This window comes from Struthio camelus, chromosome 23, assembly GCF_040807025.1.
Source record: "Struthio camelus isolate bStrCam1 chromosome 23, bStrCam1.hap1, whole genome shotgun sequence".
Taxonomy (NCBI): Eukaryota; Metazoa; Chordata; class Aves; order Struthioniformes; family Struthionidae; genus Struthio; species Struthio camelus.
In genome coordinates this window covers 10328284-10349337 of record NC_090964.1, presented here as the reverse complement: position 1 = coordinate 10349337, position 21054 = coordinate 10328284, and the positions used below count along the sequence as shown (strand labels likewise).

The 21054-nt window shown below is 59.6% G+C and overlaps 2 protein-coding genes across 7 annotated transcripts; both read left to right on the top strand.

Moving 5' to 3' along the window:
* The first annotated feature begins 3102 nt into the window (after nt 1–3102).
* Nucleotides 3103–12073, top strand: CSF3R (colony stimulating factor 3 receptor). 5 transcript variants are annotated; one of them, XM_068917404.1, is made up of 16 exons: nt 3103–3330; nt 3918–4328; nt 4441–4740; nt 4912–5023; nt 5116–5303; nt 5958–6112; nt 6757–6910; nt 7069–7151; nt 7235–7448; nt 7834–8022; nt 8302–8403; nt 8550–8696; nt 9225–9365; nt 9629–9719; nt 9993–10074; nt 10389–12073. In XM_068917404.1, exons 2-16 carry the CDS (start codon nt 4259–4261, stop codon nt 10908–10910), a joined length of 2550 nt encoding a protein of 849 aa, XP_068773505.1. In that variant the 5' UTR covers nt 3103–3330; nt 3918–4258; the 3' UTR covers nt 10911–12073. The 5 variants fall into 5 exon arrangements, with proteins under 5 accessions (XP_068773505.1, XP_068773506.1, XP_068773503.1 ...); XM_068917405.1 differs by having other exon boundaries at nt 4912–5032; nt 5203–5303; XM_068917402.1 differs by having other exon boundaries at nt 3110–3293; nt 4912–5032.
* Nucleotides 12074–12318: 245 nt separating this feature from the next.
* MRPS15 (mitochondrial ribosomal protein S15) lies at nt 12319–20914 on the top strand. Of its 2 annotated transcripts, none has more exons than XM_068917400.1 (8): nt 12319–12504; nt 14449–14511; nt 15060–15135; nt 15966–16014; nt 16820–16904; nt 18615–18673; nt 19747–19938; nt 20710–20914. In XM_068917400.1, the coding sequence occupies exons 1-8, from the start codon at nt 12360–12362 to the stop codon at nt 20836–20838; spliced, it is 798 nt and encodes a 265-aa protein (XP_068773501.1). In that variant the 5' UTR covers nt 12319–12359; the 3' UTR covers nt 20839–20914. The 2 variants fall into 2 exon arrangements, with proteins under 2 accessions (XP_068773501.1, XP_068773500.1); XM_068917399.1 differs by lacking the exon at nt 12319–12504 and adding an exon at nt 13669–14160.
* The last annotated feature ends 140 nt before the right edge of the window (nt 20915–21054 follow it).

Sequence of the window (21054 nt, the reverse complement as noted above, 5' to 3'; positions counted from 1 at the left end):
CATGTCACCATAGTTACCAGAACGAATATTCCTGCTCTGGGCCGTAAACAGCCTGCAAGAAGGCAGATTTCCGTGGTAAAGCGCTGGGGGTTGCTACACCCAAGGAAAATGTTGCAATGGCAACTTCTCCCTCCCCATCCTGCCCAGGGCAGCTGTGGGAAACAGCCCCCGGCTGGGAACGGTGTCACCGGGCACCGTCGGAGCCACTGCAGGGGCACCAGGAGGAGGAAAGAGAAAACTTGTCCCATCTTCTCCTGGGAGCTGCCGAAACACCTGCATCCCCCGTGCACGCGCTGCCCGTGCCGGCTCCCCCGTGAGCACCCCGGCTCCGGGGACCGCAGCCGGGGACAGGCCCTGCCCAGAGCCCGGGCACGGGCTGGCCACAGCGCCAGCGCTGAGGCTGGCGAGCAGCAAGGAAAAGCAAACGGCGGCTTGGCCCCGGGCAAGGCAGCGCTCACCGAGCGGCGGGCACGCCGGGGCAGCGCTGGGCTCCGGGGGAGCAGAGCTCCGCAGCCGGCTGTGCCAAAGCCCGGCGGAGCCCCGGCGCTGGCTGGCACAGGCTGATTTTCAGCACGCTGCATGGTTCAGCTGTGCTATCTTTTTTCCCCAAAATCTCTCCTGGGGGGTTGGAGGCCGGTGGGCGCTTGTGGGGCAGCTTGGCCACCTCGCAGCCGCCAGGGCTGGCCCGGCCAGGGCCTGGCGGGGAGGTGAGTGCTCAGCAGGGCAACACATCCCAGCCGCACCTCTGCCCGGAGCGGAAACACGGAGACCGTGCATGTGAAAAACAACCTTTGCGCAACGCTCCGGCTGGAGGAGGCAGCCTGCGGCGCGAGGGGACAGGCCTGGCGGGATGCGACGGGGGGACGGGCTCCCTGCAGCCCAGGAAAACGCAGCCTGTTGATGTTTCCAGGTGCAATTCTGCAGCGAGCACTGGGGGATGTTGCCTTGGGTGAGAAGGGTCCGTGGGCAGACGAGGCCCTCAGCATCCCCGGTCGCCCCGGCAGGGCGCCCCGCACCAGCACCCACGGTGCCCTGCCAGAGGGGCTCAGCCACGTCGCCGGACAGCAGACGGCAGCCGGCAGCCACTGGGCAGCGAAGCAGGTGGAGACGCTGCTTCGGGGAGCCCTGGGCTCACGCTGCAATAGGGCCTGGGGTTGCTCCGGGGGCACCGCTGGCCCGGCCGGGGCCGCGCTCCCGCAGCCGACCCTGCGACCGGCAGCAGCACAGCGGGGCTGGTGCCAGGCGGCTAATCAGCCTCCCTGGCCCCAGCCCGGCTCGCCCCGCCGCAGCTGCTAATAGGCAGGATGGATTCACTGCAGGTGGGAGAGTTGCTGCTGGGAGCAGCACAGCTGAGCTGATCGGGGAGGAAGGAGGACTGAGGAGGCCAGCGTTGGGCAGGATCCCTGGGGCTGGGGCTGGGGCTGGGGCTGGGGCAGGACTGGGAGCTGGGGCTGGGGCAGGACTGGGAGCTGGGGCAGGAGCAGGAGCAGAGCTGGGGCAGGAGCAGGAGCAGAGCTGGGGCAGGAGCAGGAGCAGGAGCAGAGCTGGGGCTGGGGCAGGAGCAGAGCTGGGGCAGGAGCAGGACTGGGAGCTGGGGCTGGGGCAGGAGCAGAGCTGGGGCAGCAGCAGCAGCAGCAGCATCAGAGCTGGGGCAGGGGCTGCTGGTCATGTGCTGGCACCGGAGGAGCTGCTCCCAGGCCTCATCCTGTGTTTGCAGGCACCCCAGCGCAGCAGCCCACAGCTGGCCACAATGTTCCCGCTGGCTTCCTGCTCCCTTAGCTCAACCTCTACAGTTTTGATGCAACGGCTGCGCGTTTCTCCAGCGCATCACCCCTGACGAGCAGCAGGAGCTGCTGCTGCCCCTGCACCCGCCGCTCCCCACGGGCTGCAGGCTGCACGGGGCCAGGCCTGCTGCGGGCAACCCGCCAGGGCCCGGGGGCAGAGTAGGGCTTTGGGGAAGGAGCTTTGCCCCACGGGGCAGTCGGGGTGTGTGGCGAGACGGCCGTGTGCCACCTGCAGCGAGCAGCCCTCCTCGGCGGGAGGCGATGCGGGAGCGCGGCTCCCTGCGCGGATGCCCTGCACCCGCGTGCCCGTCGGCCCCGGGGTAAGGCGCAGTGTGGAGCTGCGGGAGCGCTGGGTAGCGTGCCGCTAGACTCGACGCACGCATGCCGTAAATCCCATAGTAAACAGTTGTTTGCACAATAAATGCCTCCGTTGCGAAGGCTGCGAGTGCGTCGTAGCTTGGGCAATCCCCTGTTTACCCGGATGCTCCGGCTCCGTCCTGCTGGACCCGGGGTTTTTCCCACGTCCGCAGGACGCGGCGCGACCGGGCAGCCCTGCCTGGTCCCAGCCGCAGCGAGGAGCTGCCGTGGGGCAGCTGCTGGCCCCCCGGGCGAAGGAGCCGCTGGAAGCCCCCGGCCCCGAACCTGGGCCAAGGGCCGGGGCGGGGACATACCGGGGGCGAAGCTGGGTCTCCCTCTGCCCTTGCGGCACCTCGCTGGTCCCCCAGCTCTGGGACACGTCGTTGGGTCCTGCTGGGAGCCACCGGGCTGGGAGGCAGCTGCTGGGGCCGGGGGCCGGATCCTGCCTTCCACGGGCCCCGGCACAGGAGCCCCTCGAGGTCCCACGGTGCTTCCTGGCCCGTGGAGCTCGCGTGATGGGGATGGGGGCGATTTAGAGCAAATCGGGGACAGGACTGCTCTCGCCAGAGCCAGGCTCTGGGAGGGACGGTCCCTGCGTGGCTGCGAGCGGCCGGGAGGGCCGGTGCAGGGGGCCCGCAGCACACGGTGCGGATGCTCCCGGGAACCTGGGAGACGCATCCCAGGCGAGGACCCTGGAGCTCAGGAGGACGAGGATGCGGGGACGAGCCCAGACCCCCGCGGCGGGTGCCGAGCAGGAGCGCGGGAGCGGGTTGGGAGCTGGGAGCTGCAGTGCGCCAGCTGCGCTCAGCACCCGCCCGCGGCCGCCTCCTGCCCCTCCGCGCGCCGCGTCCCCCGGCCCGGCCCCGGCAGGCTGCAGCAAGGAGGCGGCCGCTGCCCCGGCCCCGCTGCCGAGGGCCGGCGGGGCGGGCGGCAGGTCCCGCTCCGGGCGCTGGACGTGTGCCCTGGGCTCCCCTTCCTGCCAGCGAGCACGGCAGGCACAGCCTTCAGGGAAGTGTTTTGCAATCACCTTCTCCAGAGTCACAGCAATTAACGGCACTGGTTTTGAGGAACTAACGGTGAGAGCAGCGTGCTAGCAAACGGGCTGAGCGCGGCGATGCGCCGGGAGCCGGAGACCAGCGCTGGGAGCGGGCGGTGAGCGGCGGCCGGAGGCGGCGGGCGCAGAGGCGAGGTAGGGACGGGGCGCCGGGGTCCGGTGAGCGCGGGCCGCCCGGCGTGCCCCGGCGGCGCGGACCCAGCGCGTTACCCGCGGCTGCGCCGACGGCCGTGCCTGGCCCGGCGGTGGGGACGGCCGCGTGCCGGAGCAGGGGTGCGCCGCCGGCGGCTGCTTTCCCATCAGCCGTGCCGGGCTTGCCTGCCCCTGCATGCCGGCTCCGGGGCAAGGAGCGTGCCAGAGGCGGGTGCCGGCGCGGGCAGCCCCTCGGGGGGGCACGTGTCCCCCACCGAGGAGGAGGCAGCCGCGAACGCCCCGGGGAAAGGGGTGCCGCACAGCCGGGCAGGGGCCGGAGAGGCGGCTCGGTGGCTCCGGCTGCCCCGGGCGCAGCGCAGGGAGGTTTGGATCCATTCCCGGCAGCGGCCGGGGGATGCAGGTGGAGGGGGGAAGCGCAGGAGAGAGGGTGCGGGCAGGACCCCGAGGCCCTGCAGACCCTGCTGCATCGCCTTCGTTCATTCCTTTCCTCCTTTCTGCTTATCAGACCGCTCTGCCACCCAAAACCTCAGCTCTCACCCTTGCTTAAACCACAAATCTGTCCCCGGCAGAGACAGAAGGTACCTGAGATAAAAGCAGCTCGTGCCCGGAGCGCAGCTCCAGGTTCGTGCTGCGGAAACGGGGAGAGCAGGGCGGAGAGCCGGTGGCCGGGCAGAGCCGCGCGCCCCGCGCCCCTTCCCGTCGTCGGTGCCCCGCGGGCGGCTCGGATGTGTCAGCGCTGCGGAAGGGCCGCCGGAGGGAGGCTGCGCCCAGAGGACGTTGGGCTCCAGCAAGCACCCGCGGTTGTCGCAGCAAGGGGGATCTAATCCGGCCGCTTCCCGGCCCCCTCCCCGACCTGCCGAGAGGAGCCCGTGTCTGAACTCCAGGTGATGCCAAAGCCAAGGAGCGGATCATGGCCAGGCACGGCGCCGGGACAACCTTGCTGCAGCGGCTCTCCCTGCTCCTCCTGCTCTCCCTGGGCGGTGAGTGGGTGCCCAGCCCCGCGCTCGCCCCTCTGCCCTGCCTGGGTGCCACGGGGCCGGCCGGCTCGGCCGCGGCCGTGCCCTGGGCGTGACGCCCTTTTCCCGCCCGCAGGGACCCAGGGCTGCGCCTCGGTGGCCGTGGGCTCCCCCGTCGTCCCCCTGGGATCGGCCGTCACGGCGTCCTGCACCGTCCAGAGCGAGCTCTGCCGCGGGCTGGAGCGCGGGAAGATCCGCATCGCCTGGATGCTGGACGGCGAGCCCCTGGCCGGCAGGCAGCGCCGCGGCCCGGGGGGGACGGAGGTGTCCGACCTCACCGTGGCCAACTTCAGCCGCAGCCAGGCCAGGCTGTGGTGCCTCGTGGAGTGGAACGGCACCCGGCAGCGGGTCGGCGTGGCGGAGATCCAGGCGGGCTGTGAGTCTGCCCCGCGGGGCGCGCGGCCAGGCCTGGCGTGGCTGGGGCTGGGCAGCCGGGGGGGCCGCCGACCCGGGCCTCCGCGGAGCTGCCCTGGGTGCTCCCCAGCACGCCGAGGCGCAGGGTTTGGGGCAGGTTTGCTCAGGCTCCTCCTGGCTGCTTTCTCCCTAGACCCGCCTGCGAAGCCCTTCAACCTCACCTGCATGCTGAACCTCAGCGACTACGGGCTGACGTGCCGGTGGGAGCGGGGAGCCGACAGCCTCCCCACCGCCGTCGCCCTCAAGTGCGCCACGTAAGCGGGCCGCGCGGCGCCCCTGCTCTCCGGCCCCCGGCCCCTATCCCCGCTTATCCGAGCCCTCCCGTCTCCGTCGGCAGGAGCAGAGCGCAGCGGGAGGCCGCCGGCGAGGCGGTGACGGGCTGCACCCCGCGGGGCGGCTGCCACTGCTGCACCGTGCCCCGCAGGCTGCTCCAGCTCTACCGGAAAATGGACATCTGGGTGTCCGCCCGCAACGCCCTGGGCACGGCCGAGTCGGAGCGCCTCCGCATCGACCCCATGGACGTCGGTGAGTGACGGCGGGAGCCTCCTGCCCCGAGCGGCCGTCGCGGGCCACGGAAACTAATTATCGGTGCGGGAGGGATTTTAGAGTGCCGTGACAGCACGTCAGGCTTTTAGGTTCCCATGATAAACGGCTTGCGAAGATGAATAGGTGCCAGAGCCGTATTACAGACCTGAGCAGCGTGTGCCGGCTGGGTATGAGCCGTCGGTTGACCTGCTGCACTCTACAACTCTCTCCAGCAATTGATTACCCGTTTCTTCAGGAGGTCTATTAATAATACATACAACTCCCATAAACTATTTATAAAAAGAAACCTCCTCAGACGATGAGACTGGTCGTCCCTGGTCTGCACCCAGGGAAGAGCCGCCCGCGAAGCCCGCTGTGGCCGCGCGGGGCGTCTGCACCTCACTGCACGCTGGCTCCGGGCCCTTTCCACAAGCCGTTCTCCAAAATGTTTTGGGGCTGTTTCTGTCTAATCCCACTTGCCAGGAGGTCAGAGCAGGCCAGAGCCAGGGCTGCGGTTCGCGGCGTTAATAACAACGGTGCCTTCGGCCACGCGCGAGGCTGCAGCCCTGGCAGAGCCGGGGTGCAGAGCCCCGCCGGCCCGCACGGGCACCGTCCGCCCGCAGCATCTCCAGCTCTGCCCGGCTTTCCCTCCAGCCAAGCTGGACCCTCCCGTGCTGCAGAGCATCCAGTCCATCCCCCACCAGACGGACTGCGTCTCGGTGTCCTGGGAGGCCGCCCGGACCAGCGCGCACATGGAGCTGCAGTGTGAGCTGCGCTACAGGAGCCCAGAGGACCCGGCCTGGGCGCTGGTGAGCGATGCTCAGCGCCGGGGCTGGAGAGGGGCCGGCGAGGGGCTGCAGGCGAGCAGGAACCAGCACTCCCCACATCTGCTCCTCGCTCTGCCAGATTTTGCACCCTGCTTTGTGCACCTGGGCACCTCTGGGTACCGATCAGCGCCTGCGCTTTCCTCCCAGCCTTGCTCACTACGGGAGGGATATGGCAGCAGTGTTTTTCCCACGGTGCTGTCATGCAAGCTCCTGCTTTCTGCCGGTCCTTACTTGGGCTGCGTGCCGAGGCCACCACATCTCACCACACCTGTGTGATCCCCCTTCACCGAGCTCCTCCGTGCCCCGGAGGAGGCCTCACGGCTGAGGCCAGCCCGGCACTGGGTTCCCTGCTGCGTGCTCCTGCCGGCGACCGTGGCCCGGGCTGCCGCAGAGCCGCCCCACGGACCTGCCTCGCAGGCACACGCCGGCTCCCGCAAAACCCTCCGTCCTTGGCGAGGGTGCATGTCCTCATCCTTCCCTGCCCCGGGCGGGTGGCAGAGACCCCAAGCGCCTGCCGCAGACCCACCGCGCGCTCCAGGGCTGCCCCTGGCCCCGGCTCCGGGGCAGGACGGGGAGGAGCCGCCCCGTCGGGGAGCTAACGCAGCCCCTGCTCCGGCTGCCCGCAGGTCCCCGGCATCGGCAGCCAGGCCCGGCCGACGCAGCACTGCGGCTTCCTCTTCGGGACGCAGTACCACTTCGAGATGCGCTGCCGGCGGCCCTCGCCCGGGGGCTACTGGAGCGAGTGGAGCCCGGGCAGGAACTTCACCACCCACGAGAAAGGTGGGTGCGGGCACGCGGGGCACGGCGGCAGCGGGGAGCCCCCGCGGGCGCCCCGAGCTGCAGCAGCACGGCTCGTGCGTGGCACACGGCTGCGCGGAGGGCGCTGGCCGCGGACACCAGCCCCTTGCAGCATCTCCTCCGCCTTTCCCCCGCGACAGCCCCTACAGCGAGACTGGACGCGTGGTGGAGCACGCAGCCCGCGGATGCTGGCCGGAGGGTCGAGGTGCAGCTGTGGTGGAAGGTACCCGCGGGGGGTGGCAAGCGCGCGGGGGCTCCCGCAGCAGAGCCGCCCCAGCGCCCTGTCCGGCCTGTCTGCGCCCGCAGGCTCCGCCGCGGCGGGAGGCCAACGGGAGGCTGCTGGGCTACCGCGTGGCGCTGAGCCCCCGGCGGAGGGGCCGGGACCCCCCCGCCGTCTGCGACACCGCGGACACCCAGTGCAACTTCTCCGCCCCGGCGGGAGCCAGGAGGGTCTATCTCACAGCCTACAACGCTGCCGGCGAGTCGGCCGCGACCGAGGTTGTCCTCCTGGAGAAGACAGGTGAGCGCTGGTGCAAACCAGAGCAGCATCTCTCCGCAGCCCTCAAATACCTCCCAGACTGGGGGCTGCAGGCAGGGCCACGAGCCCCCGTTGGCGCCCCGTTGCCCTGCCGCAGGGGGTTGACCACATCTCACGTGGCTGCAGCCCCAGCGGAGGTGCTCGCCTGGGCGTGCGGTCTCGGGGCTCCCAAACGGGCTGCCCGTGAGGTGCAAAACCGCTGCGCGGAGCAGCGCGGGAGCCCGGGCAGGCTCCGCCGGGCACGGAGGGGCTCCGCTGGGAGGCAAGGCGGGAGCGCAGAGCTGGGGAGGGGATGCTCCCGTCCTCGCCGCCGTCGGGGCCCCGGCCCGCGGCCGGGGTTGGCAGCGTGCGTCGTCCCCATCTGCAGGGCAGCCCCTGGCGGGGCTCCGGGCCGTGCCCGGCGGCGAGCGCAGCCTCTGGGTGCAGTGGGAGGCACCGCCGGCCCCGGCTGCCGGCTACGTCCTGGAGTGGCACCGGACGTCCTCGGAGCCGGCCCGCTGCAGCGCCTGCTGGCAGAGGGAGCGTGACGGCGGCACCACCAGGGCCCTGATCCGAGGTGAGCCTGGGGCAAGTGGCAACGGGGGCACCCGGGGGGGCTCAGCCCTCCTCCCCGCCAGGGCTGGCTCGCTGCACCTCCCGTGCCACAGGGCTCCCAGCCCGAGCCCGCTCCGCGTCCTGCCTCCTGGCTCCGGCTCCGCGCCCCGTGCAGCGCAGCGGGTCGTGGCCGGGCCAGCCCCGCGCGGGCAGGCTGCTCGGGCCTGGCACGCAGGGACGCCGCGGCTCTCGGCTGCTGGAGCCCCCGAATGCCCCGCTCTCCCTCTGCTCTTCGCTGTAGACGGCATCGAGCCCTTCCAGCGGTACAACGTTTCGGTGTATCCCCTCTACGAGGATGCCGTAGGGGTGCCTGTCTACACCGCAGCCTACTCCAAGCAGAAGGGTACGTGTGCTCCTAGCAGCCGCCGGGCAGGTCCCGCGCCTGGCAGGGGTTGGAGTCACCAGGCGGTGCTTCTCCTCCAGCCTGTCCCCCAGCCCCGCGGCTGCTGCTTCGCACAGTGCCCGTTCGCTTATCTTGCTCCGTTTCAGCACCATCCCGCACCCCGAAGCTCCACCTGAAGAGCATCAGCAAGTCCCACGCTGAGCTCTGCTGGGACTCGATTCCCGTTGAGATGCAGAATGGCTTTATCACCAACTACACCATCTTCTGGGCCAACAGCACCGCAGATGTCTCTAGTGAGTGCTGGCTGTGTCCTTGCTGTCCCTGCTCCCTGCCTGACCATGGCTGCGTCGGGTGGGGACCTTAGCAGGCATTGTCCCTTGGTCAGAGAGCAGATGGGTCCGTGCGTGTCTGGGTACTGTACGAATATCCCACTGGCAGCAGAGACCCAAGGGGGTGCAGCTGGCCGGAGCAACGCAGCTCCCAACGCTCCTGTGCCAGGAGAGCAGATCAGCTCCGCCGCGGCACCCCGGGGTGGCAGTGGGGCTGACCCAGACCCTGCCAACCTGGACATCGCTGCTGCGGGTAGTGCAGGCTGCTCTGCCGATGGTGTGGGTTGGGACAGCTCCTGAAGGGCTCGTGCCTCCTCCTCTCCTGTGGCACTTCTTATGCCCTTCCCTGCTCTTCCTGCTCCGTCTTGGAGCTGAGCACACCTGTCCTTGCAGGGGAAACCCTCGATCAGGCTGTGCAGAGTGACGAACGGGCATGGCCAAGCCGCAGAGCAGGCCCCCGGCCTCCCTGACATCTGCTGGATTTCTCTCTAGGTGCCGTTGTGAATTCCTCTCTCAGCTCCTTCGTCATCTGGGACCTGAAGCCTTCGACCCTGTACAAGGTGCACATCATGGCTTCCACGGCCGCGGGCAGCACCAACGGCACCAGCCTGACCCTGGTGACCACGGTGCTAGGTAAGGCAGGGGTGCAGCCTCCCACCAGCTCTAGGGACACCGTGAGGGCAGGAGGGGACCTGTCCTGCGCCCCTGGGCCCTGCCGTGCTCACAGGGACAGCTGGACACGCGGGCAGTTGGGTGGTGAGAGGCTTTGCCCTCCTTGCGTCCTGCCCCAGCCCCACAGCACAGCACAGCGGACGGGCAGCGCGGTGCCCCACCGCTGCCCCCACCTGACTGCAAGGGCCACTTCCCACAATGATCCTCTCCTGCCTGCTTTCCAGATGACATTGAAATCCAGTTCCTCTTCTTGACCCTTGGGCTGATCTTTGTCCTGCTCATACTTTTGATGATCTGCTTCCAGAAGAACGGGAGGTGAGTGCCACCAAGAGCCCTGCTGCAAGGCTGGGACTGGCCTCCTCTGTGCTGGGCTCCTCTGGCCACCCTTTTCTCCAGCCAGGAGCATGGCCAGAGCCCTGGCTGCAGCCCGTCTGTTGGAGGAAGTGGATAAAAGTGGGCGGTGGACGTGTCCCGCTATTATCTCAGGGGGATCTGCAATCATGGGAGCCTGATGTGTTCATATCAGGTCAGCCCCAAGCCACCTCATTTCAGGTTATCTGTTGACCCTTCTTGTTCTGCAACCACCAGGGTGAAGAAGCAGTTCTGGCCCAGCGTCCCCGACCCTGCCAACAGCAGCCTCGGCAAATGGGTGCCAGCAGAGCTACAGCAGGTGAGACCTGGCAGTCTGCTCTCCCCCTACCTCCCCCATCCCACACCCAAGCACCCGCCCAGGGACCGCACCACACTTCCGTGAGCAGCCGAGGCCGTGGCCGCGCTCTTACAAAGGCACAACACCTCTGTGCGCCGCGCGGCACGGCGGAGCCCAGGGACAGGGGCCATGCTGCAGCTGGGCGAGTGCAGTGTGCCCAGGGGCGCAGAGAGGTGCGTTTTGGGGGGGCACGGAGGAGGGGTGCATCCTGCGAACACCTCTGCGCCACGGCGGCCAGTGCCGCAGGCCAGCCTGAACGCACATTGTTCCTCCAGGAGCCTCTGCAGGTCCCTGGCGTGAGGGAACCCGGCCTGGCGCCCATTTCTACCATCACAGTGCTGGAAAGGGTAGCAGGGAAACAGCTGTGGGGCAAGGATCCCGTGGCAGAAACCACCAGTGGCTTCCCAGACATGCCCAAGTCCTACGTCCAGCAGGATGGACCTGGCACACCCCGCAGCAGCAGAGACGTGTCAGAAAGGAGTGAGGGGCGCTACAGAAATGGAGGCGAGACAGTCCAGTATGCGCAGGTGGTCGGGGACGGTTACAAGGGCCAGCAGCACATCCCATCTCGCCTCTACCTCCGGTCCAGCTCCACCCAGCCTCTGCTTTTTGATGGCACCCCCAGCCCCAAGCCCTACGAGAACCTCTGGTTCCACGGGGTCGCCCCAGAGAGGCTGTACGGCCAGGGCAGCAAGGAGGACAAGGGCTTCCTCGAGGAGCCGCTCATCAACTTCCCCCTGCTACAGGGCCTGAAGATCAGTGGGGCTGAGGAGCTCTATGACTTCCAGAGATTTTAGCTCTGGGCAGAGGCCAAGCAACGACAAGCACTAATGACTGCACCCACTGGCCCAGAGCCCTGGACCTTCCCAGAAGGGACTTTCCCTGCAGGACCTGAAGGACCTGCCTTGCAGGCAGCCTGAGCCGTGCCCCAGGCTCAGGGCAGCCCCAACATGGAGCTGAGCATCCTCCGCCCCGTGCCCTGCAATGTGACACGGAGCAGAGCGTTCCCAGCCCCGCAGAGAGCCAGGCCTGGGTACGTCCTACTTGGCCTCCTGCTCATCTTCCCAGCTCCCATGAGCAGATCAGCACCAGGCTCCAAAGGCCTTGCTGCGGGTGCGAAGGGACCAGCCTCGCCGTGTCCTTTCTGCTGCAGCTGTCCCAGCGCTACGCTGCGGGGAAGAGCCCTGCAGCGTCTTAGCTAAGACTGCAAAGCTCCCTACCTCTTACAACGTTACCTGAACAGTCATTTAAGCTCCCCGTCCAGCTGCCTGGCCCTGGGGCCGGCCAGACCAGCCCCTGCACCACTGCACCACCAGGCAGCTAAGGGATTTCACTGCACTTTGGGAACCCCCAGGTCACTCCATGCTGTTTATTTGCTTTTTCATATGCTCACACAATAAAAGGGGGGGGGGATATTCTCCGCAAACTACGTTCGGAAAGACTCCGTCAAGGCCAGGGCTCCCCGAACAAACTGCAGCCCCGTGTCCTGCGCGATGCTGGCAGCAGGACACGAGTGGAGGCGCAGCTGTGAAACGCCCGCACACCGCCAGGGCGGCACCGAAGTCTCTGCGTCCCGGAGCGACGAGGAGATGTAGGCACCCAAACGCCCCTGGATTTCCCTTGACTTCCATGAGGGGAACGGAGCTGCCTCATCTTGCAGCGCTTCGGACGACTCCCAGGCTGGCGGGGCTGGGACTGGGCCGCCGTCCCGGGCAGACGCCATCCTGCTCCGGGCCCCCCGGGCCCCTCAGGCGGTGGAGGAACATCGCACCGGGCGCTTTTGAGCAGGATGTTGTCCGGCTGCCCAGGGAGGGGACCGGCGGGGGCCCTGCGCGCCCAAGGCTTGGCCGGGGCAGCCCGGCCGGGCTCAGGAGGCTGCTGCAGCCGCCAAGGGGAAAACACAGATTTCAGTGAAACGCCGAAAATGAGGCTTCAGGCGTTCAAGCGCGCCGCGGCTGCGCCCGCGGGGCAGGAGGGGCTCCCTGCCGCTCCCCTGCTGTGCACCGCTGCCGCCGGGGGCCCCGGAGCCGCCGCCGCCGCCGGGGGCCCCGGGGAGCCGCCGGGGCCGCGCAGGCCGCGCCTGGGCCCGAGCTCGGCGCCATGGCGACCGGAGGCCCCCCCCCCCCGCGCGGCCCATCGATGCGCTCGGCCGCTGGCGCGCGGCGGCGGCGTTCGCTCGGCCCTCGGCCGGCCGCGCCTGGGCAAGATGGCGGCGCCCGCGTCGGCGGGGCGGTGAGGCGGGGGCCATGCTGGCGCTGCGCGGGGCGCTGGGCCGTTGCCTGGCCGGGCCGCCCGGGGCCGCGGCTCGGGGCATCGGGGGCGGCGGGGCCGCGGCCCGGGGGCTCGCCCGCGGCGGGGCCGCGGCCTGGGAGCTCGCCCGTGGCGGCGCGGGTGAGGCGGGCGAGCGGGAGGCGAGGCCGGGAGGGCCCCGGGGGAGGAAGAGGAGGCTCCGGGGGAGAGGAAGGGGCTGGAGGGGGGAGCAGGGCCCGGGGGTGGCCTGGGGGGGCTGAGGACGGGGGCAGCAGGCGGTCCTGCGGGTCAGGAGTGGCCGAGGGAGGGGGAGAGGGAACCGAGGTGGCTGTGGGGCCGTCCTGAGGGTAGGGAGCCGGGGGGACTCTGGGGCAGGAGCTGGAGTGGCCTTGTCATAGTGCTGGGGGGCAGGGAGTGGGGGCAGGGAGCTGGGGGGGGTCCCTGGGGGGCAGGGAGCAGGGGGAATGCCTGGGGGGAAGGAGCTGGGATGAGCCTGGGGCAGTGGAGTGAGGTGGCCCTGGTGCCATCTTGGGTGGGAAGGGAGTCGAGGTGGCCCTGGGTGCAAAGGGTTGGGGGGGGGGGGCTTGGACTAGTCCTGAGGGACAGGGACTCGGGTAACCCTGGGGGTAGGAACAGGGTCATCCTGGTTGTTGGAAAGCCCCTGGAGCTGTTTGTGACGGTACCAGGGGCAGGGGTGGCCCCGGGGTGGGAGGGCGAGGGTGATCTTGGGCATGGCAGGAGTGTCCAGGGTGGGAGAGCAGAGCATTGGGGTGACCGTGGAGGTGGACCTGCTGTGGGGCAGGGAGCTGGGGTCACCTGGGGCAATGACAGAGGTGTCCCTGGGGCAGGGGTGGGCTGGCATGCAGAGGACAGTTGGAGTGGAGGTGGCCATACACCCGTGCTGGGGGCAGCAGCTCGCCTTGTGGCAGGCCGAGCCCTGCCAGCAAGGCCTTGTCTGCTCAGAGAGGGGCAAGCTGCCTGGTGCTCCAGCAGGTTGTGGTGGGGAAGGGCCTGTGAGCCCCGAGTGCGCTGTGGGCAGGGATGCCAGGCGTGCACATTTGGTACTGGAGGTGGCCTGCTGGCACCCCTGGTCTGTACGCTGCTTCTGATACATGTAGGCTCTGCCCTGAGCACAGAGGGGACACAGAAGCAGCTCAGATGAATCTGAGACCAGAATAACTCAGATACAGCATGCTCACATGGCGTGTGCACACAGGGAGGTTAATGTGAGCTGAGCTAAGGTTTGGGTTAGAGTTCTGTAGTTTCATCTGTGCATGCAGTTACCATGTAGTAAGCATGAGATAGCATACTGAGCCACGGGGAGAGCTGTCCTGCGCTCAGCATTCACAGCGTGCACGCTGGGAGCCCGTGTGGAAATCTAGTGTGTCACAAATCCAGAGTTTAGCTAGTTGCCTTTTCAGCAAATGCCTTTTGTAGATACATGGACTGGCAAACAGTCTGCAGTTCAAGATGTGTTTGTGGCACAGGTGAATAATCTGAAGCAGGTATTGACTCCCATAGCTAGGGTCTCAAAAGAGCAGTTAGAACAGTTATCTCTTAAAAGGTTGAAGAACAGCTCCATTCAGACTGGTGGTGAATATTATTGTCTGTATCAAGGTGTGCTCACCAAAGATTATTGCCAGATCTCACTGCCTCTCTCTTCTGCCACCAGACTGGTTTATAGGAACCCATCCGGCTTGCACATCAAATTATTTGGATTAGTTCAGACCATCAATTTAAACCCTTTAAATGAACACAGTTCAGCTGGGAACCCTCACATTGTCTGCTCAGCAGCAGGTCAGGCATTTGTACTCTCTTCCTGCTAGCTCTGTTCTTCCCATCATTTGGTTTCAGATTGCCCTCGAGTGGCACAGCTTCACCCGTTTGTTTTAGCACCAGGATGAGAACCACGCTGGGACTGTTCCACGCTGCCTGTGGGACAAAAGACCTAGGTTGACTAGTGACCACCCCTGAATCTAAATACGCTAATCAGGCAGTTTTCTATTATAGAGCTAGTGGTACTTAATGAGTATATTGCTAAAAAGCATGTGCAAGTCTGATAAATCTTTGTTTTCTTCCATCAAGCTTCCAATCCCTTTATTCAGAGAGCCAGATGTTATGCCAGGCCTGTAAGAAGAAAAAAGAAAGGTACGTCTGGATTATGAGGCCCCATTTCAAAATGTTTTTATCTTGGCTATCAGAGCTGTACCCTAATGCAGCAGGAAGAGTGGGTATTTGGAGAAATTCGCTACGCTTGGCTCGACAAAAACATGGTGACAGTCCCACTTCAAAGGGGAGATTGGACTAGAGACTTTGCAAGGGCCCTTTTAAGGTTCCTTTTTGCAGTTCTGTGATTTATAAATAATTCCAAATGAGCTCAAAAGTTATTCAGAAAATTCAGCAGTTCATGAACATGTGGCAAATTAGCAATTGTCTTCAGCAAGAGAGATCACTGATCTCACTGGGCTGTACACCATGTTGTAAATCCAGAGTGTTCAAGGCAAGAGCCTGGACCCCATTTTATTACCTGAATTCCTCTCATCTTAGCTTGATCTTAGAACTGCTCTCTAAGTTCATCCTTTGAAGCATCCAGTCTATTTTCTTTGCAATTTGTTTCCTCTGATCTAGTTTGCAGGCATGGTTCAGAGCTCTCCCTTAGTACTTCTGTTCCTTAAATGTTTATCTTTTCTTTGTAGACTTCCCCAGTCATTTAGATGACCTTCCTCCAACAATGCTGAAGAAAGATTATGCCAATGTACCAATAATAAATAGGTATGATGTAGGGAAAGGGAATGACTGTTCACTTCCAAGCTTTGTATCTTAGACGGATGCTACCACGATATGCAGTAGCTGTCGCCTGCTCAGTGCGTCATTAATGCTCTGTGGTCACTGATATGCAGTTTAGCAGAGAAGTGCAAATTTGTTTTGAATGTCAAATTTACGAAAGCAGTCACTAATGAGGGATGTGTTAGCTTTTTGTTTACCTAACATAAGATGCACTGAGCCCACTTCTTAAAAGTGCTCCTTGCCCATATCTTCTACGGGCATCATAATCAGTGGAAATACTTTATGCCTGTCTTGAAATCAGGTGCTAGAGAGCATATAGTTAAACACTCAAAATGAATGGCTGCTTCTGAAATTTGGACCCAGAGGTTTTGTGTTTTTAGGCTTTAATTCCAGAACTGCTCATTTGTGATGCATGGAGAGCCCCAAGTGGCATAAATGAGACTTTCACAGATCTTTGAAAGTGCAAGTCTTAAAATTAATCCTTGTGTCCTTGGCTACTTACAAGGGTTAATTTTCAGCAGCCAGGTTGCACATAATACTGTTTTTGGAACTGCTAAGCCTTCATCGTGATTTTAAATAAATCCTGCTGTGCTTCCCACAACAGTAAAACTGATTGCTACTTCTGTGATCTTAGATGTGATTTTTCTTAGGAATACAAGAAATCGCTTATGGCTGACTGTTTTAGGTGATGAGGGTGTTGCTCTAAATTTATAGAATAAATTGAAGTTCCTTGAATAACTTTGAGAAAAGTTAATTTGTTCTGAAAACTAACTTTATTTCTATTGTTAAATATACTTTCTATAACCTTCTTGCAGCGTTGACGATGTAGTGAAAAGATTATTGTCACTGGAAATGGCAAGCCAGGTTAGTGTCATTTTACTTGCCTAAAAACTATAAGGTTTAGTGACTACAGCTATGTAAGACTTGCTTCTATGGTTAAATGTCCTTCATTTACTTTGTTTTAAATTTCGCTAAGTAACTGCAAAGTATGAAATACATGATGGTATTTAGTCTTGCATGCTCTTAAAATTTATTATAAAGTGAAGTCTCCTGTATGATAATAATTACATATTAAAATGAAAGAAGAAAATAATAGAAAATCACAGGTTGAAACGCAGCGCCATTATGTTACTGATGATGGTTGGCCCACGTTCCAGAAAATAGTACAGGGGACAGCAGACGTTCTGCGAATGATTTTGGTGCGTGTGTGTGCGTGTGCTGAGAAAACACAGTAAGTCGGAAAGACAGGACAAAGATCTTGCCCCATCTTACTGCTGGCCAAATAAATTTGAAAAGATGCAACAAACAAAGGCAACTGCTCTGTGAGATCAGCCTAGGTTGTCTTCCATTCATGGGAATGGCAGGGCCTCTTCAACCCTCTTCTCCTGTAGTCTTAGGAAGAGGGATGTGGCTGTACTCTTGACTTAAATGAGGGTGATTCTGTCTTCTGCTGAGATCTTTTCTGTGCTGCTCCCTGCTATGCTCTGCTGTGGGCGCTATCCTGGATGCAATAGGTTCTTTTTTGCAGCATTTTTTACATGTTTGTGACAGACATTGAGTAAAGCTACTAATTACAAAGCCTTCATCTGCGCACTCGGGGAGCGAGCTAGGGTGTCTCATGCCTGAAATGCTCCTGAGGAAGTGACAAGCTCTTTTCTGTTTTCCACAGAAGGAGAAGATGAAGATAAAGACTCAGCAGCTAGTGGAGAAGGTCAGGAGGTCTCCCAACGACAATGGCTCCTTTGAGGTGCAAAGTAAGTTAAAGAAGCAGAAGAAAGTTGTTGGCAGATGACATTGCTTTTATTCAGCTATTCCCACCCCTTCGCTTGAAGTTCCCTATATCAGTTAGGAGGATCTCTTTCAGGAGAGCACCTGGGAGGCAAGTAGCCTGCAGCGTGCACTGGAGGACCTATTCAGGATTTGGGAATGTTGCAGAGAGAGTGCATGTACTTACTGGCAGGGGGAGCAGTTTGAACATACTTTCTTAGAGTCTGTGGCTAGAGAAGTGCTGAAGAAATCTGAAAATCTCAGGTTACTGCCTGCTCACAATAGGGGAATTCAGTATGTGTTTATTTATCAGGACAAATGAAGGACTTTCCTAGATGTGTTGAAGAGGAAAGTCACATAAGATGTTATGATCCTCTCACTGCATTACTCAATGTGATATTGTGAAACCACCTCTGTTATCAGTGCTTTCTCACAAGAGAATCTTTTGTGGCTTTGCTTCACGTGATTAGGGTAATGCTTCTCTAAAATAGAATACTGCTGCAATTCTTTTACAGTGATGTACACCTTCTAGTTTTGTTTCCATGGCTTCTGTACCTGCAATGTTCTATCTATATCTGAATGAAGCAGGGGCACAAAGAGAAAAGTGCATCACAGGAGATTTGTTGAAAAATCACTTTCTGGATTTGGAAACAGAACCTTTTTCTGCCCATATATGAATCCTTCCCTGAAATCGTAAAGGACAGTGGCAGAGCCAGAGGCCAGGTTGTGGCAGAAGAGTTCACTTGACAGAGTATTTCCTATAATTTTTTGAGAGATTCATTTACCTCGGCCCCATAAAATACCTAACCTTACACTAAAGCTCCACATAATTTAGCAGCATTTTCCTCCCGTGACTGCAACTGTAAAAGAGAGATGCTTAGCAAGGCTCAACTCAGGCTGGAGAAAGTGATGTGAAATACCAGAAATTTAGTGGCACAATTGACTCCATTCCAATTATATCTATTACAAATGTCTCCTAGGCTGCTTTCCAAATCCCTGCTCTGTATCCATCTCCAAAGGCAGCATGTGCTTTATCTATCCTGCTTGAGGTGCTCATGTGACGTGAACCGTTGTACTGCCTTCAGTACAAAAGTGAAATATCAAGTTTAGCCATGGAAACGGAAATCCCCTCTCCATGAGTGAGCTCTGGCTGAAGCACAGTGTAGGGACAGTGCAGGGGTGAAGCCCTTATCGCCCTTGACCCAGGTGCACTCCTTTCTCATGAATAAAAGGCCTTCAGTTTCTCAGGCTGCCACTAGCGTCTTTCTCCAAGTAGTATGAAATTACGAAAAAATTTAAATGTAGCTTGATGCTGCTGTTAGAAAGGAACTCGTGTAAGTTGTGTCTGTTCCTCCAAAGCTTAAATGAAGTGAAGTGAAATGCATGTAAAGTCACTGGTAATTAAGTGAGGCGAGAGGCATTTTAGGGATAAATTCATATGATCTGTTGTTAAAATTGTAAACACTAATTAAGCATCTTTGCAGAAATAGTTCTCACTTGGGTTTATGTAGTTTATATTTTACAGTTTGTTTTGCATTTATTTAGAAGGCTGTGCAGTAATAACTTGCTGTGGTGCAATGGGCATCCATAAAGACAGCGGTCCTTAAAGGGCAATTTGAAGTGGAATGCACACGATACTTAGTCTCACGCTAGAAAGCTGCTGCTTTCATGCAGTTTCTTATGTCTGTCCTTTATAGTTGCTATGTTGACTGCCAAGATTCGCACTTATGAGGAACATCTTCAGAAGCATCCCAAGGTATCGGTAATCTGAGCCTACAAGTCTGAGACAGCAGCTGTGCAGGTTGTTTTCTGAGTTTAGAGGATTTTAACTCTGGGTATGGGGGGGGAGGGGGGGCGGTGAAACTAAATTGGTTTGTAAAATAGCTGTAAATGTTTCCTCCCGCCAGGCTAAGTTGCTGGCTCAGTCACAACTGAAAAATGGAATGTGTTCTTTTTGTTACTGGCTTGGTGGAAATGGCTGGACAAATACCTTGGAACAGTTTTGCTCAATCTGTTCTTGTTGCAGATATGGTTTCATTGCTTAGTTTTCAACATAATTAATGCGAGCACTTCCGCTGTATTCTCACTCTGTTCTGCCTGTGAACATGTTTAGCAGATGACTGTATTGATGTCGTGATGACCAGTTTCTTACCTAAAGTTACTGGGGTTGAAAGCCCAAATGAGAAACATCACAACCTATGAGCTTATGAACAAAATATCTTAAAGGTTCTTAATGCAGTTGAAAAAGGTGGAAAATGTGTTATTGAAGTATATTTGAAAAACTTCATAATTATTTGTTACTTACAAAAGCGTGAACGGTAAACCAGAATAGAATTCAGTTTTAGGAAGGCAGAAGTTCTACCAAATGTTTCAGCAGCAAGAGACCTTTTGAAATTACTTGGATCAAGCCTGCTGCTTATGAGAATTGCTTGTAAAGGATAGGGAGGAGATTTACAAGCACAGTTTTTAGCCAGTAGGCCTTCCCTATAGTCTTTTCCTCCTAGCCATTGTGGCTTTTGCCAGCAGAGGGGAAAGTGAAAGTGAAATTGAGAGGGAAAAATGTGTCACTTGAACCTGCATACTAGTTGAAAATAGTCTTTGGGGTTGAGGGAGGAAGGAGAAATGCAAAACATAAAAAAGCAATTCCAATGAAAAGTAAATTAAATCTTCTTGTAATGACCTAAAGTGCTTGCAATATCTGCAATTGTTCTAAGATACTGTCTTTAATCTGATTGTTTCCTTTTAGCCATGATCTGGGTCATTTTAAGTAATTTATTGGAATAGAAGTACAATTTATCTGCAGTCTAGTGAACGTTAAGTCCTTTGCAGGATAAAAAAAATCGTCGTTGCATGCTGATGGATATAGATCGCCGGAAGAAACTCCTTGCATATCTTCGCCGTGTCCGCTATGATATCTTTGAAAACACTTGCAAGCAGTTGAATATCCAGTACACTTTGCCCCCTGCCTACTCCAGAAGGATCACCAAGCGCTGGCTCGTTAAGAAGGCTTTCTGCCTCAAGGTATGGAGCAATCCAAGGAGAAAGCCACAGAGCTGGAGCGGAGCAAATCTCTTTTGTAGAAGAGCACAATTAAGACAATTAGAAAAGGCCTATAGATAAAAATTATTTTAAGCTGTGTCTGGAATTTGGGGAGACAGGGATAACATCTGTAGAGTGGTACACAAGCTCTACAAAGAGCTCCCAAAAGACGGTGTGTAGTGGGCCGTGAAGCTTCTGCTGCAGATATGCTCTGCTTGAGAACTTGAAGTTGTGCTACTAGTTTGTTCAGGAACGTATTTGTGCACTGACTCAGAACGGCCTTCCTTCAAAGCCCGATTAGAGAAACCAATATGTGAGGCTATTATATTTGATGGCACCATGGGAACAGAAATGTGGGTATGGCCAGCGTCTGATCTCTTTTGCTCTAAAGATATTGGCGTAACAGCCATGTGCAGTATCCCTTGGTGTAACTGTATATAGAATGAAAAAGCTGGACAGTGCCTTCAGTTTATAGATAGTAAACTTCAATCCACTAGAGTTGTGACTAAGGGATGGGGTGGGCAGAAGAGAGTACCTGAGAATGGTGCCCGAAAACCAGGGCTGTTTGGAGTCCCAGAAGGAAGAGCGTGGGAAGGAGCCGACTTGAGTGAACCATGCTGGGTGCTTTCTGGCCTCAGCTGCAGGAGCTCCCAGCTCCGAGCTGTAACAGCCAGCAGCGGTGTGGGATCCTTCCGATAGCAGCACCCAACTTTGTCTCTTCCCTTCTCTCACCTTCTCATGCTCTTCCTGCAGGTTTTTAAGGAGGCGCAGAAGCTGAAAGCACCAGAGAGGCTGAAGCAGAGACAAGAGTGGCGAGCGAGAGCAAGAGCCAGAGCTGAACAGGAGAAACAGGCGCAGCAAAGCGAGGGCACCCCTGTGTAGCAGCAGGCTGAGCAGATCTTGTTCTGTCTGCACGTGATAGAGCCAGTCACTTCACAAATAAATAACTAACTACGGACACTGTGTCCTCTGTCCTTGTGTTAGCGTACGAGCTGCACCGCGTGCGAGTACCCAAAAGTGCAAGGAGCGATGCAGGTGTTTCAGAGCTTTCAGGCAAGGCTGCGCCTCGGACTCGCCCCTGAGCGGATGGTTCTGCGC

Coding starts and splice junctions, on each gene's coding strand:
- MRPS15 (XM_068917399.1), top strand. CDS start 13,788: ATGCCTTTTGTAGATACATGGACTGGCAAACAGTCTGCAGTTCAAGAT. Junction 14,512..15,059: donor TGTAAGAAGAAAAAAGAAAG/GTACGTCTGGAT, acceptor TTTTCTTTGTAG/ACTTCCCCAGTCATTTAGAT. Junction 16,905..18,614: donor TGGCTCCTTTGAGGTGCAAA/GTAAGTTAAAGA, acceptor TGTCCTTTATAG/TTGCTATGTTGACTGCCAAG.
- CSF3R (XM_068917402.1), top strand. CDS start 4,259: ATGGCCAGGCACGGCGCCGGGACAACCTTGCTGCAGCGGCTCTCCCTG. Junction 5,033..5,115: donor GTCGCCCTCAAGTGCGCCAC/GTAAGCGGGCCG, acceptor CTCCGTCGGCAG/GAGCAGAGCGCAGCGGGAGG. Junction 8,404..8,549: donor AGCCTACTCCAAGCAGAAGG/GTACGTGTGCTC, acceptor GCTCCGTTTCAG/CACCATCCCGCACCCCGAAG.